We start from the raw sequence: 15911 nt of genomic DNA, 5'->3' as shown, positions 1-15911 counted from the left end.
GGTAGCAAAATGGGTACTAGAAGATAAGTAGAACAAGTAATAGACGATCAAAAGAAAGCAACCTCGACCGCCCCGTTATCTTCGACTAACGGTCAGATCCAGTCAAACCACAACGAACGGACGGATCTGTTTCGTTCCCGGAAACGTGGCCATCTGAGGGGCAGCCAAAGCACTTGCGACGGAGACAAGCCGAAGCACAGCTCGCCTGCGACGTCTCTCCCTCTCTCTCTCTCTCTCTCTCGTCCTCCTCCTCCGCCGCCTCGTAATCTTCTTCTCGTTCTGTCCTCGATGGCCGTTCTACATGTTTGAACGAGTCAACTTGTGACCTGGGGCTGAGATCTGCCACTGTAACCTTAGTTTATTTCCATCGGTGCTTCGCTAAGCATTGTGCATGCACTACCATCTGTTTCACGTTGTGCATACAAATCATCAACACTCGAGCTGATGCATGTCAAGATGGCCCAAACCATGTACTGCACTCGCAATAGGTTGCAGGATTAGCGGGTGAGGTTATGAACTGCAGAAATATGTGGGACTTGTTGTTGAATGAATCATGCGATCGTTCTGTCCATAGCCACTTCCATGCAGACTTTGCATTCCTCTTAAGAGACATTCATATGTTGATTCAGATATCGCTACCATATCAGTATCATCATTTCTTTATGGCAACTCAGTTTTCTATGATCATACATTTCAAGAATTAAGCCCTTCTTTAACCTGGAAGCAAACCTTGCATATGGTAGTGATGTTGATGCCACTTGTATCTGTTCGTTGGATGCTAAAATGAAAGCAACTGGAGTAGTTGAATCAAGGGACATGGAGTTCTCCATTAGCAGTCCTTCCGAGCTGCAAACCATGGGTTTACATGAAGAGCTCGAACTATGCCATGAAAGAAGAGAAGAAAAAAACAGACAAGAGGTGAAAGATCAAAAGAGCTCCTCCTCAACACTTGAATCCACTCAATTCCTCCACTCTGTTTGTCTCTCTCCTTGCTCGTTCGGTTTCAAGGGGATTTTTCTGCAGCCCGATCGGAAACGGCTGTGGTGACCTTATCGATCACGGTGATGGTTTGAGATTAAGCTTAACTTAATTAAAGACAATTTTAATGGATCATCTTGAATGAAGAAAAATGTTTACATCTTAAAAACGATATGAATCTTTTGAAAAGAAAAAGGCCTAACATCTCTTACTTAAATGATTTTTGGATGCATTACCTATGTTCATATTTTAAATCATTGAAGAATAAAATTAAATAACAAAGGCTCAAAATATATTTTCATTGGCTATAATATCCGATCTAAAATCTAGATGTTATTTGATCCGAAAGAACACAAAATACATGTGAGTAGAGATGCGGAGTTTTATGAAGATAAAGTATAGAATTGGAGCATAAATGGTGCAACATGAAGATAAAGACAAAGTGATAAATAAAGAGCTTATTGTTAGATTATATGGTCCTATTTAATTAAGTAAGATATATTATAAATATGATTGGATTCTAATAATAGTTATTGGTGATCTTTTCACTCAATGTAGTTGAGAGATTAAGATTTTTTCTGTCAATCTTTCTCTCCCCTAATCTCTTAATCCATCAATTTAAGTGATCTTATGAAAAGATAGAAAGAGAGGAGAAAGGATCTAGTTTCAAGATTGACAGCGATCTTGGATTAAAGACATACCTTGCAGATCAAATAGATATCTCTAAACAAATGACATCACAAGGTACGCATCGTTAATTAGATCTAAGTATTTGATTTCAATTCTGACATAAAGGTTATTTTCGTATTTAATATAGTATATTTCAGATTTTTATGCTTACATTATACTTTCATCATCTCCTATATTATCTTTGGAAGAAAATCTAACCAGAAAAACAAAACAAGGGGCATACAAGAATTATATGAGATGACAAACCTAACTCAATCTTGTTTATCATTATGCTAATGAAGAAGTTATTTTTCTTGACGATGTAATCAAAGATAAAAAATGAAAGAAAGCAATAGATGAGAAAGCCAATATCATAAAGAACAATAAGACTTGAGAGAGGCAACTTTACCTAAAGTCATGAATCTATAGAGATAAATGGATTTTTGAAGAACACATAAAGAGAAATTTAAAAATATAAAGTAAGACTAATAGCTAAAGGATATAAGCAAAAAGTTGATGTTGACTATGATAAGGTATATGCTCCTATTGCATGAATAAAAATTATTAGATTATTTATCTCTTTAGCTGCTTAAAATAAATAAAAATTTATCAATGTCCACATCAATAAATGATTTTATTAAAGAAGTTATATTGAACAACCTATCAGATATATTGAGAAAGGACATGAAGATAAGATTGAAAAAAAATTGTTATAGGTTAAAACAAGCTCCGAAGGCTTAGAATGCTAGAATTGATGTTTATCTTAAGACTAATGGTGTCATGCAATATCTTTATGAGTATTTTTTTTCTTTAAAGAAGAAGATGAAAGCATATTATATATTTGCTTGTATGTAGACAAATAGATCTTCACAAGGAATAATCCTTATATGTTTCGAGACTTCAAGCAAGCTATGATAAAGAAGTTTGATATGACCCACATGAGGTTGATATCTTATTTTCATGGCATAGAAGTGAAACAAAAAAGATATCTTTATTTCACAAGAAGTATATGCAAGACAAGTTGTCAAAAGATTTAAGATGAAAGATTATAACCAAACTGATAGATTGCGGTGTCAAGCTATCAAAGAATGATGAAGACAAAGCAATAGATGCGACTCTTTATAAGAGTTGATTGGAAGTTTGAAATATTTAACATGCACAAGATCAAACATTCTATATGTTGTCGGATTAATAAGTTGATTTATAGAAGATCCTACTTCAACTTATCTGAAGGTTACTAAAAGAATTTTTCATTACATCAAAAGTACTCTCCCAGGATTTATTCTATTCAAGTTCTAATACTTTTTAATTTCTTGAATATTCTAATAACAATTTAGGAGGAGACCTTGAATATTCTAATAACAATTCAGATAATAAAAGAAGCACATCTGAATTTGTGTTCTATATGAGAGATATCATAATTACTTGAACAGTCAAAAAGCAATCAATTGTAACACTCAACTTGAATATGTTGGGACATCATCATGCGTATGCAATGCTATATGGTTAAGAAGCTTGTCAAAGAAGATACATATCAAACAAGAAGCAACATAAATTTGCATCAACAACAAATCTACCATTGTACTAGATTAAACTTAATTTAGTAAAAAAAAGGTCTTACTTGACCATTTTGGATGAGGAAAGATTTTAACATAAGGACATAAATCTTCGAAAAGAAGAAGAATGTCTTGGATATTTGAAAAAAAGATGAACTACTATTAGAAGATATTATAATAACTTTTATCTTCTTCCTTAGTTGTTCTTCTTTCGTAACTCCATCCATTGTTCTTCTTCTTTCATAACTTTTATCTTCTTCCTTAATTGTTCTCCCGCTCAACTCCATCCGATCTAACGATTTCCATGGACAGGTGTGTCCATGGCTTCCCACTCTTTCTCCTTGTTCGCCATGTTCTTGCCCCACAGATTCGAGTAGAGGCCAACGATAATAAGAACTGATCCAACTACTCAGCACCCACAAGAAAATTGTTAGAAAATAAATAGATAAACAAGTTGTAGAAGAAGTTGATTGTTATTAACATATCTCCCTTCCTTTTATACAGGTTAGAAGGGAGAATTTTCCTCAACGAGGATTTCCCTCAACAGAGTAGAGAGATTTCCTTAAACAGTTAGGGAAATCTCATCTACCCCGCAAGATGGTACTTCGATCAAGGAGGCCAATCTTGAACAGATGTAATGCAAAAAGTTTACGAGTTGGAGGCTTCGTAAATGAGTCGACCAACTGATCAACCGTATGAACATGAGAAACACGAAGTTGATGGCGGACAACTTGATCGCGTACAAAGTGGAAGTCGATAGCAATATGTTTCATGCGGGAGTGGAATACCGGATTAGCGCATAGCACCTATATTATCACAATATATTGTAGGGGTGGAATCGATGTTGAGTTCCTGGAGTAGATTCGTGATCCAATTGAGTTCTGCAGTGGTAGCGGCAATGGCACGGTATTCAGCTTCAATTGTAGACCGGGCGACTGTCTTTTGCTTCTTAGAACTCCAACTGATTGGATGAACACCAAGGAAGATAATATACCCTGATGTGGATGTTCTATCATCAAGGTTACCTGCCCAATCAGCATCGGCAAAGGCATGAAGACGAAGTGGAGAGTGTTTACGAAAAAAAGAGACCATGATTTAGGGTCCCTTTAAGATATCGTAGAAGTCTCTTGACCGCAGACCAGTGTAGAGTAGATGGTTGCTGCATAAACTGTGATAATTTGTTGACAGCAAATGAGATGTCTGGACGCGTGAGAGCTAAGTATTGTAAAGAGCCAACAACTTGGCGGTATTGAGTGGGTTCCGTAGCAGGACTTCCATCCGATAATTTGAGAGAACTACTAGTAGAGATGGGGGTTGTAACTGCATTTGCATCCTGCATGTTTGTCTTTAATAACAAATCTTGAATGTACTTACGTTGTGATAAAAGGAGACCGGAAGACGTGAAGGTAGCTTCGATGCTCAGAAAGTAGCTCAAGGGTCCGAGATCCTTAAGCGAGAATCGAGCTGCCAGCTGTTTGATGAACGCTTGGATGCTGATGGGATTATCGCCTGTGACAATAATATCATCCACATATACCAGAATATACATTGTGTTTCCATGATGATGTCGCAGAAACAACGAAGTGTCAGATTTGGAGTTAAGAAAGCCGACAGAAGTAAAAAATGAGCTAAGTTCAGTGTACCAAGCTCTCGAAGCCTGATGAAGTCCATAAATGGCTTTCCAAAGTTTGCAAATATGCTGTGGATACTGAGGATGAGTAAAACCAGGGGGTTGTTGCATAAAAACATCTTCGGATAGAGATCCCTATAGAAAGGCATTATTAACATCCAATTATCGTAATTGCCAGCCTTTAGTGGTAGCCAGACTCAAGATAAGTCGGATTATAGTGGGTTTAAAAACAGGACTAAACGTCTTAGTGAAATCAACTCCAGGTCGTTGATGAAACCCTTTGGCGACCAGGCGTGCCTTATATCGGGCAACAGAGCCATTTGGGTTCCGCTTAATTCTAAAGACCCACTTACACCCGATGATGTTTTGTGAAGGATGGAAAGGAATGAGATCCCACGTTGAATTATGGAGGAGGGCATTATATTCCTCACTCATGGCAGTACGCCAATGCGGAGATTTTTGGGCTTGAGTGAAGGTGGTGGGTTCAACGTTGGGGGATGAGGAATTCATGATAGCTTATAGGTTAAGTACCTGATGAGGTTTAAAAATACCATGCTTAGAGCGAGTGGTCATAGGATGATTGGAGACGATAGGATTGAGAGGTGATATTGGGTGAGGATCTGTGGCACAAGCCGGGTCAAGTGGAGACACGTCAGGGGCACTTGGGCGAGAAGGAGGTAAAGAGGATGGTTGTGTTTCGGAACATATTGCCCCATCAATTGGGGAAGAGTGGAGTGGAGTAGGAACAGAGGAAACGGCCAAGTGTTGAACTGGAGTGATATAGTGCGGATCAGGAGGGGAGGAAGTAGATGAAGTCATGAGAGGCTCGTCCGATTGGTCCGAAGGTATACTCCAGTGAGATAGTGAAGTGGTCCGTATAGCAGGATATGGAAGGGTTTGGAAAAGAAAGTTAGACTCAACAAAGACAACGTGACGTGATATGAAGATTTTGTGAGTGTGGAGATTATAGCAGCGGAAAGCATTATGTTCAAGTGAGTAACCAATAAAGACGCAAGGAGTAGATCGAGATGTTAACTTATGAGAGGCATAGGGACGTAACCAAGGATAACATAAACAACCGAACACTCGGAGTTTACGAAGGTTAGGGGGTTTGTGAAATAGTGTGTCAAAGGGGGACTGGTATTGTAGAACTGGTGTAGGCATTCGATTAATTAGGTAGACAGCAGTTTGAAAGGTTGTTGTCCAAAAAGTTGAAGGCATGGAAGCCTGATGTAGAAGTGTGAGTCCAGTTTCTACTATATGCCGATGTTTGCGTTCGGCAGAACCAACTAGTTGAGGAGTATGTGGGGGAGACTTGAGGTATTGAATGCCACAAGCTGAGAGATGGGATGCCAGGGCTTGATATTCACCGTCACCATCAGAGTAGAATGTTTTAATGGTAGACTGAAAATATTTTTCGACCAACTTCTGAAAAGTGGAAAAAATGCGAGAAACGTCAGATTTATGAGAAAGAGGATATATCCATGTGTACTTAGAGAAGTGATCTACAAAAATAACATAAAATCGAAACTTATCAAAAGATAAGATTGGAGCAGGACCCCAAACATCAGTATATATAATTTCAAAAGGTTTAGAGGAGGAAATGAAAGATGAGCCAAAAGGTTGCCGATGACTCTTATTACTAAGACAAGCATCACAATGCATCATAGAATTAGTGGACTTAAAAAGAGGAAGAGAGTGACGAGATAATAATTTCTGCTGAATAAAGGACGAGGGATGACCAAGCCGACGATGCCACACATCAACTGGAGCCGCAACAAAAGAATGAACAGTGGGCTGGGTTATTTGAGAGGCTGATGGTCATTCGTAAATGTTGTCTTTATTCGGGCCTTGGACCAATGATGCCCCCGTGCTCAAGTCTTTAACAAGAAATGAATCAGGAAAGAATTCAATGGAAGTATTGTTATGTTTGCAAAATTGAGAAACAGAAATGAGGTTGTATTTAATATGAGGGGCGCATAAAACATCATTGAGGGTAAATGTATTAGAGTCAGAATTAAGCGTTGTGGAACCAGTATGAGTTATAGGAAGTTCTTTACCATCACCGATGATGATATCTTCATCGCCGCCATAGGGATTGTGAAAAGACAAATTCTGAAGATCAGCGGTGATGTGATGAGAGGCACCTATAACTCTGATACCATGTTAGAAAATAAATAGATAAATGGACAACTGTGTAAGTCAAGACGATGATCTATATTCGGAGAGGTGTTGCTGTATCAACTTTCTTTGATGGACGTAAAGCAATCAGTTTTCTTCTTGGACGTGGTGTATGAATGTGGCGAGCTTACCCTCCCAAGTAGATCTTCTCAGCAAGGATGAAGAAGCCCCATTATGGCCAACTATAATCATCGTCAGAGGGCTGAAGGCAGAGGCAAAGACGGGCCCTTTGTCCTGTATCACCCGACTTTGAACATAGTAGGCAGTGCAGCAAATGCCCCGTGAGATCTTGCAAGTATAGGAGAGAGAGAGGAGGAGGAGGAGGAGGAGAGAGGGAGACTGATTGCATAGGCAGCAGCAACGAGGTCCATATCCAACCCTATGTGCCACACAGAAACATTGTGCTCCATGACAAAGGTGGCAACAATGGCTTGCAGAGTGCCCACAAAGCATATCATTGAGGTGAGTGAGAGGGGAGCATCGTATCTTCTCAAGGCTGCAGCTTGTTGAAGCAGGACGAATTGCCACAAAGAACAACTTTATGAGGCACTGCAACTGTTACATATCAAACAAGGATTACCTGGAGGATGAAGAGAGAAGTCCAAGCCAGGGTTGCAATGACAAGGAAGATGCAGCCCTTGAACCAGGTACGTTGGCTTGGTGGGGACGGTCATGCATATGCTTCGTCCACACCATCTCCATAAGAGGCCCCTTGTACAGGGTCATCAACATAGCCCCGGCCACAGTCACCAGCGTCCCGACCACCTTGGCTTGGAATCTCACCTTCTTCAGATCAACCTTCTCCATCCTGTCATTGGACGACCGCATTAGATTAGCAGCACTTGCACTTGTAATGGAGCCATGAGAGCTGCGATCGAACTTGTCTACCTGCATAGGACGGCCAGCACGAAGGTCATGGCGGGCGACGTGAACTTCAACCCGGCGTAGTAGAAATTCTGGTCTATGACCGGCCTAAACCATGTCAAACATGGCGTCAAGTCTTGCAGAAACTATTAGCTGACAACTATGTCATCAAGCTAAGGTACAACTATCTGCATGAAACTATTAGCCCTAGCACAAATGTCTGCATGAAGATGGCGAAGGTGAGCAAGAACGATGAGTGCAAGAGCTCACAAGTCTGTATCGGAAGTCTGTGCTCCTTTACCTCTTGAGGGTGAGGGCGAAGGGGGCTATGGACAAGGTGGCGAAGGCATGTCGATAGACGACCAGCACGTAGTGGCTCATCCCGTCGTCGAGGGAGACCTTGGTGATGATGTTCATGTCGGCGTAGCCGAATTGGAGCAAGATCATGGCGACGTACGGCTTGCAGACCTGGAAGAACTTGCTGCAGCTCCCTTGCCTCCTCAACGCAGCAGGAGAGTGTGTCTCTGGATTCGGCATTTATAAGCAGCACTGGCCAGTGAGATCATCACAGTGGCAGAAAGAGGAGGCGCATGGTTGGGTCTTGGGCGCTACTTCAGTGGTGGGTGATGGCAGATGCACCCATACGATGTGGGGGATGCCGGTGCGTGCTGTTGACGATGTCTTCCCTATCCTCATGGAGGCATGCTTGGCCGTGGGCAGAAGCAGGGGATTCTTTACATTCCTGCTTGCATTAAGATGGAGGTCTTGGAATTCCACTTGCATAACAAACGGGTCTCGGGTCTGATATGGCCGTGGATCCAAGCGAGACCCGACATCATTCCGTTACACCGAGTTCGGGCTTACCGTTGTTTTGGCTCGAGTGGAAGTAACGCGACCTCGGCCAGCCGTTCGTTTCGTCGCCTCGCTCCGTCGTCGTCTCCAGCGCCGCCCTCGTCTGCGCCTCTCCTTTCGGTTGCTTCCCGAGGAAGTGTCAGCGGAGTCCTCCCTCGGCGATCATGGCCGCGGAGGCGGCGGAAGAGAAACGTCAACCAAGGACGAGGCCCAGATCCAGGCTCATCGTCCGCCTCGCCGGGTTCCTCGTCGCCCACAGCGTTCTCGTCAGGTACTCTCTTCGTCCTTCTCACTCTCTCTCTCTCTCTCTCTCTCTCTCTCTCTTACATTCTTTTTGGTTGATGCTATTGGAGTTCTGACCGATCCAAATCGTTGTGTTGAAACCAAGCGTGGTGTGTGGCATAGCGGGGTCGATCGCTTTCCTCCTCCTCCCTTTACTGGCCAAGAACACTTACGTCTCCGAGAACGCGCTGATGCCAGGTTGGTACCTTCTCCGACCTTAAAATTGCCCTGCCTCCCTAATCAATTCACGGTTCTTTCCCCGCGTTGGATCTTTATGCATAGAATGCCTACTTAATTGTCTCCAATTGGTTGTTCTTTGATAGTCTCATTACGATTTGTAGATCCTCTGAATGTGTGTCAAATTCTTAGGTCATAGAACTCTAGGGAAAACGAAGGGAATGTTGCTCAGGCTAAAACGGACATATGATGATGGGAGAGCCATCGTGTCTTGTAAAATTCAATTTTGTAGAAAAGGAAAGTGAAAAAACGATAACAACTCAATGACCAAACCCAACCTACATTGATCGAAATGATCATATTTTTTTACCCTGTTATATTCGTTGAAATAATGATTTGTATGCTTTAGCGTGTCTTTTATGTAGAATCATACATATAGAGATGGAATCAAGTCTTGATGCATGTCCCTTTAAAATAAGCTGGTAAAAATTCTGAACTGAGCATGTCGTTCATTCTTAATGAATGGTTGACTGTAATACCTTCTCTATGAGCATTTATTGCTCAAGTTTATAACTGATTAATTAGCATTGAATGTACTTGACCAATAAAAGGATCTGGTAACAGGTTCTGCCAATCCAATGTTTTCTTCTCAGGATGTACTCGAAGCAAACAGATTTGTCGAGGAAATGATTGATAAAGAAAACACAAAAGCTACAGGAATGTATGTCCGTTTACTTCTGTGTATTATATTTTTTTATAAACTTGATTTTTTCATGGATAACTTTGGTTTCTCCTGGTCGTTCTCTGGAAGTTTAATGCCTTATTATAAATGAGATGTTGAAACATGTGGCACCAGATCCATAGTGTGTTTTCTTAGGTTGGTACTGATTCACTTGTTTTCAGTTGCCATGTGCATGCTTTTTCATGGACATTGACTTGCAATAATCAATACTATTTTGCAATGTGTATTTTTTCACACGGTTTTTATGGCATGTGATAAAATTACTATATATGTTCTGTTAACATTTGGTCAAGCTTAATTTTTTGTTTTCTGAAACATGCATGACACCTACATGCATGACTGCTATCTGTTGTTGATTCACATGATTTTTATAGAAAATTATGTGAATTGACAAACTGGATAGCCAGTTAATAAGGTGTTGACATATCATGTTTATGGACAAGATGATATATGTTTTTCTGGCTAGGAGACTGGGTATGGTCTAGAAGATGGTCTGGCTAGGAGATTGGGGATGGTTTAGAAGATGGTCTAGCTAGGGGATTGGGTATGATCTAGTAGTTGGTATTACAAATGATGACTGTTCTATTCACACATGCGCAATGGTGATTAGACAGTTCCAATCCTTGAGGAGGTTCTTTGTTTTGTTTTAAGGGATGGTAACTAAGAGACTTACCTTGTATGACATGGACACAAGAAATAAGAAGGGTAGTTTATAATATAAAGAAAATCTGAGTGATTAGATAGAGGGTGTTGCTTGTTATACCTCATTTATTTTACCGTTGCCTTTTCCACAGGTTATCAGACATTGTTTTGGAATCAGTCAATAAAATTCACTTGTGTTTATTGAAGATAATCTCATAACATCTTCCATTAAACTAGGAATTTAAGAAGTATTAGATCTATGAGGCACTTGATCTGTTTCTTTTTTTTTATTTTTCTGTTCTTTGAAATGAAAACTCATGCAATTTGTGCAACATTTTTCATAGAGGTTCACTTGAAGAGCATATTAAAGGATTAATCATTTGAAAACTACAGAATATGAAGTGGGAAACTCATGGAAGAGTCCTCCACAATAGCTTGATGTTTACATAGTTTGAAGCTTAAAACAAATTGCTTGGTGCTTAAAATGCTTTTCTCAATGCTTGATAACAAGCTTGTTAGCACACTAACAATAGTGCCAGCAACTTAGAGGCACATCACACAAGTGTTTGTTCTGTTATATCTGTTTGCTTATTGCAAGTTTTGGTTATTTTTTTTTTTTTCCAATAATAACTGCACTTTTCTTTGGTTATTATTAATCTTACACTGCCCAAAAATTTCAGAGAAATAGCAAAATTGATAGGTCAGCAGATGGTGGATGTGGGTGCTGAATTGTATTACCACAAATTCCAACCTCATGCCAATCAGTTCCATCCTCTTCATTTTTTCTCTTCCATCACTAATACTTTGGAGATGCAAGATAACTCTAGCTGCACATCATTTGGTCTCAATTCTGTTGGTATTATACGAGCGCCTCATGGTGATGGGAAAGAATCGATTGTGTTGGTAACTCCTTACAATGCAAAGAATCTCAGACAGGATGAAGCCTTATCACTAGGGCTTGCCTTCTCAATTTTCTCACTTCTTAGCAGAGTTACATGGCTTGAAAAGGATATAGTTTGGTTAGCTGCAGATTCCAGATATGGAGAGTATATAGCAGTTGATACTTGGCTAAAAGACTACCATAATCCTTCTTTCCTTAGTGATTCAGGGAAGATAGTTGCTGGTATATGTTTTGAAGAAAATATTCACCGTTTTATGGATCAATTAAAGGTTAATGGACCAAAGTGTAATGTTTTTAAGCGTGCTGGAACTATGGCTGTTGCTCTTGTATTTAAGATCGTGGACAAGGAGGAAGAAAGAGATTGTGTTACTATACATGCAGAGGCATCTAATGGCCAGATGCCTAATCTTGATCTTATTAGTATTGTTCGTTATTTGGCAGTTCACAGACAAGGTCTGCATGTAAAGATTGAAACCATGCAATCATTACTTAAATCTGCATTGCTCAAGTTTATTGGTGAAATGCTGCAATGGTTTGGTAAACTGGCCAAACAATTTAATCCAAAATGGAAATTTGATATTACAGCTGCCAAATATGTTCAAGGCACTGCTACTCTTGCAAGCTCAATTTATTATCAGGTTGAAATCATAGACCTTGAGTTTGCTGATTTTTGGTTTGCTTGCCAAGCTTAGTGAGTTGCTTTTCATTTTTGCAGGCCATTGGTGTGCCAACTGGGTCCCATGGGGCTTTCCGTGATTACCAAGTGGATGCAGTTACTCTTGAGCTCTCCCCCAGATTCCCTCTTAATAATGACAACAGTCGATATGCATTTCTTCTTAGGAGTGGCAGGTTAGTTTCCGTAGGCATCTTTATAAATCATTTGCACATGTCGCTTTGGGCATTTGATGCCTTGGGATTATTATGTGATTCAAGACTTTTCTTGTTTGGTCCTCTTTGGTTGTCCAAATTATTTTGTGCTTTTACTGCTAGCTCTTAATTAGTCACCTCTTTCATTGTCTGGCTTAATTCATGATTTTGATGGTAGCTCTTAAGGTTGTCTATTCTGGTCACTGATACACTATAGTGTTTGGCATTTTATATTATGCATTTTCATGTTATGAAGTAATAATATCAATATCTCATCATATTTTTTTTTATTCAAGGTTGTTCAAAAGAAACAGGAATCGAAAGAAAACCAATTGGTAAGAGGATATTAACCAAGGTCCGCAATACCGTACCATACTGGAGTTTCGACCTAGGCTCGGTACCGGTACGATACGGTATACCGAGCGGTACACCCAGGTGTACCGAGCAATATATTCAGGCGTGCCGAGCACTGTAGCACTGCTACAGTGCTGCTACAGTGTCGGACCGATAACAGGCGGTCCGCGTACCGGAAGCCTATCGGACCGGTACGTACCGCCCGTACCGGGCGGTACAGTCCGGTACTGCAGACCATGATATTAACTACTAAATTGTTTTATAGAGTAAAAATTTCTAGTTACATGGCTTACTCCAATTTTAGTAGCTTCTAACTTTTGCCTAATCTTACAATGCGGAATGGTCATTGATATATTCGATAAAAAAATAGTTTCTTTTTGAAAAATGACATACTTAACTTTTTGCATTAGAGCATTGGTGGTACACTTAATGAAATAGGATCTAGAGTAAGCACATAAATTTTCGGGCTCTAGAGGACCTAAAGTTGATTTATCAGTTTAGCTAAATTAAATTTGAATCAATATAGACAGAGAATTCTAGTCTGCTTTAGGAACACTGAGAAATTGAGGGAGGGGTTTTAAATATATAAAAAATAAAAGAAATCTATATGTTCCATGTCAGCCAGTTAGGTATTGGTAAGTTTATTGCCTAGTTATGTTAGGAATGGTAAATTTAAATCCATGGCTGCTATCCATGATGGTCATATATGTTAACTTCATAGTTCATCATTATTATTCACCATATGGAATTGTTCAATGAGTTGAAATGGTTATTGAGTATGAATGTCACCTTTGAAATAGTTTTATTATTGTAGAAGAAAGACATCTTATATTGCAGACTCAAGGACCAAAATCAGGTAGAATTTTGTAACTTGTTAGCTAACATCTACGAAATGCATCTAACTTTTTATGCAGGTTAATTGAAGCAGTCATCCGCTCAGTAAATAACCTTCTCGAGAAGTTTCATCAGTCATTTTTCCTCTATCTCTTAACAGCTCCTCATAAGTTTGTGTCTGTCGGAGTTTACATGATTCCATTTGCACTGCTAATAGCTCCTCTTCCAATAGTCGCTGCTGCTCTCTTTTCTCGTAGTGATAAATTAGGGCTTTCAGCAGATGAAATGAACCCAGAACCTGGATGTGCCAGTCACGCAGAAATCAGCTCTGGATCATGGAAATGGCTTCAAGCTGCAAAAGTGGTATTCATGATTCACTTGTGGGGGATCATCGTGTCATTGCTGCCGAGCATTCTTTCCCAACTCCCCCTTACAATCCCAACAAATCTCATGTTAGTTTGGGCTGCAATAGCCATCGGAACCCTGCTGATCTGCTACCTGGTTTTGGGCACTTGTTCCACCCATTGTGGATGGGAACTTCTGAAATCTGTGATGATTGCTGCTGCTTCAATGGGTCTGAGCTTAATGTCAGTCATCAATTTCTCAACTGCACAGACTGGGGCCATGCTGATTGTTCCAATGTGTTTGTTAGTTCAACCTCTGAGGAAGCAGGTGGAGGAAAGTGTTTGTCTCAGGTCAGCACTACTGGTGATCTGCAATTTAGCTCTGGTTGTGGTTGGGTTTCCAACAGTTGCATTACTGACATCTAGAGGTGCGTTTGAGGATTTTGGAAAGACAAGTATCGGTACCTTCTGGGAATTGTCACAGCTCTTATGGTCATGGAACAGCGCCACTTATCTGTACCTACTATGGATTCATCTACCTTGTTGGGTTCTTTGCTTGCATATTTTGCTCTATCCATGTATCGGGAGGTCATCCAAACCATGAACATTTTTTTGAAGCCGTTGATATTGTCATATTATGGGATCACTCAGTTGCAGAGCAAATACTGGAGAATTCTTGTTATACAAAGCCACTCAAGCTCATTGGAAAAATGCATGGAGTTTTAGCAAAAGCTATTCATCTCGTGCCACTGAAGAATTGTACGAAAAAGATTTCCCTTTCAAGATGACTCCAGAGAGAAAAAGAGGTTCTAATTGTTCTGACAGAGCATTATTTTGATTCGTGATTTGACACTAACTGTTTAGATTTTGATATTTGCTGATCCATTGCTCGCCCTTTCAACTTGTTGAATGCCTTGGGAGGAGTTGAACATGACCATATAGTTAATTTTATTTCTGCAAAGCATGTCCACAAGTTTGTCATTTGGATACAAAGCATGATAAAAAAAGAATTTCGATATATTCTGGAGATTCTGTGTCACTAATACTATCTTGAAACATGTTGAATGATCCAGAATAATATTGGAGAAACACTACATGCAAGTAAAAAGGTCAAATAATTCAAGAAAAAAATTGATAATTCAGAACATAATGGGACAGCACCAAAGCAATTTCCAGTTGCTTGTTGAATTCCAAGATCATGTGTCTCACATGCTGGCCTTTGCAATGAAAATTAATGCTGCCTTGCTTCAGTATTCTTCAATCTTTAATGAATGAAGAAATGCCTGTCAGTTGCAAGGAGCTTTGGCTACTGCACTCATGTTGACCACAGAGATTCTGAGTCCTGCCAATCCAACCCACACATAGGACCACAATTAATGCTCCATATTTCTAGTACCTTGAAATTTTGAGGTGTCAGAAGAAGCATGTCCATTTAATCTGTCTCTTACACACTCCGTCTTTTTAGTTCATAAAAGCATGACGGCATGATGATAGGATAATTGCCATTGCATAACCTAATCTAGACTTTAATCAGGATGAGAATATAGTTCACATGGTCATGCCAAATAATTGAGTACTATTCAATGAGCTCCTTGTTCATGAGCTAACATGGATCGCGGACCCTAGTGTACTGCCATGTCCAAAGGTTTCACAGGCAGCATGTGACCTGTGCTGTCACTGCCAATATAAGAACACATAATGAATGGCCAAACAAGCAATCTAATGATCCATGTTCCAGTTATTGGGAAAAATTCATCGTATGTTTACCATGTTATTTCTCTTTCCGATTAGCAAGACATCTTCCTACTGATCATGGTATATAGACAGCTTTGCTATGTTTGATATGATTATGATAATGATGCTTAATTAGACTAAAAAGATCAATTTTGTTATGCTTGTTGAGAATGCTATCTTTGTATTCTTGCTTGGGTATTTGGTTGGTGTTGGTTCTTAAATATTTTTTTTATCATAGTATTAGTGCAGCGCCAAGTGACACTGCCATTGTGGTGCTGGTAACTAAGAGCCAAATAGAAATATG

The 15911-nt window shown here is 39.8% G+C and overlaps 2 protein-coding genes across 3 annotated transcripts; one reads left to right on the top strand and one right to left on the bottom strand.

Annotated features, from left to right (window-relative positions):
* Window positions 1-7590: 7590 nt before the first annotated feature.
* On the bottom strand, window positions 7591-8415 carry LOC135641340 (WAT1-related protein At5g07050-like). Its single transcript, XM_065156701.1, has 3 exons — window positions 8180-8415; window positions 7903-7986; window positions 7591-7822 (listed from the first exon to the last, which is right to left on the bottom strand). The coding sequence occupies exons 1-3, from the start codon at window positions 8413-8415 to the stop codon at window positions 7591-7593; spliced, it is 552 nt and encodes a 183-aa protein (XP_065012773.1).
* A 321-nt stretch (window positions 8416-8736) lies between these two features.
* Window positions 8737-14783, top strand: LOC103987949 (uncharacterized). Of its 2 annotated transcripts, none has more exons than XM_065154771.1 (6): window positions 8737-9001; window positions 9119-9210; window positions 9814-9910; window positions 11254-12112; window positions 12190-12323; window positions 13610-14783. In XM_065154771.1, the coding sequence occupies exons 1-6, from the start codon at window positions 8895-8897 to the stop codon at window positions 14475-14477; spliced, it is 2157 nt and encodes a 718-aa protein (XP_065010843.1). In that variant the 5' UTR covers window positions 8737-8894; the 3' UTR covers window positions 14478-14783. The 2 variants fall into 2 exon arrangements, with proteins under 2 accessions (XP_065010843.1, XP_065010845.1); XM_065154773.1 differs by having other exon boundaries at window positions 8954-9001; window positions 9843-9910.
* The last annotated feature ends 1128 nt before the right edge of the window (window positions 14784-15911 follow it).

Source organism: Musa acuminata, chromosome BXJ3-6, assembly GCF_036884655.1.
Source record: "Musa acuminata AAA Group cultivar baxijiao chromosome BXJ3-6, Cavendish_Baxijiao_AAA, whole genome shotgun sequence".
Lineage (NCBI taxonomy): Eukaryota > Viridiplantae > Streptophyta > Magnoliopsida > Zingiberales > Musaceae > Musa > Musa acuminata.
This window is presented reverse-complemented; position numbering and strand designations above follow the sequence as displayed.

Bases quoted from the DNA above. Each gene is read 5' to 3' on its own strand.
- LOC135641340 (XM_065156701.1), bottom strand. From the start codon at position 8,415: ATGCCGAATCCAGAGACACACTCTCCTGCTGCGTTGAGGAGGCAAGGG. The intron at 7,987-8,179 runs GTAAAGGAGCAC...GACATGGTTTAG, and splicing joins TTCGCCCTCACCCTCAAGAG to GCCGGTCATAGACCAGAATT. The intron at 7,823-7,902 runs GTAGACAAGTTC...GTCCAATGACAG, and splicing joins GTGCTGGCCGTCCTATGCAG to GATGGAGAAGGTTGATCTGA.
- LOC103987949 (XM_065154771.1), top strand. From the start codon at position 8,895: ATGGCCGCGGAGGCGGCGGAAGAGAAACGTCAACCAAGGACGAGGCCC. The intron at 12,113-12,189 runs GTTGAAATCATA...TCATTTTTGCAG, and splicing joins CAAGCTCAATTTATTATCAG to GCCATTGGTGTGCCAACTGG. The intron at 12,324-13,609 runs GTTAGTTTCCGT...CTTTTTATGCAG, and splicing joins TTTCTTCTTAGGAGTGGCAG to GTTAATTGAAGCAGTCATCC.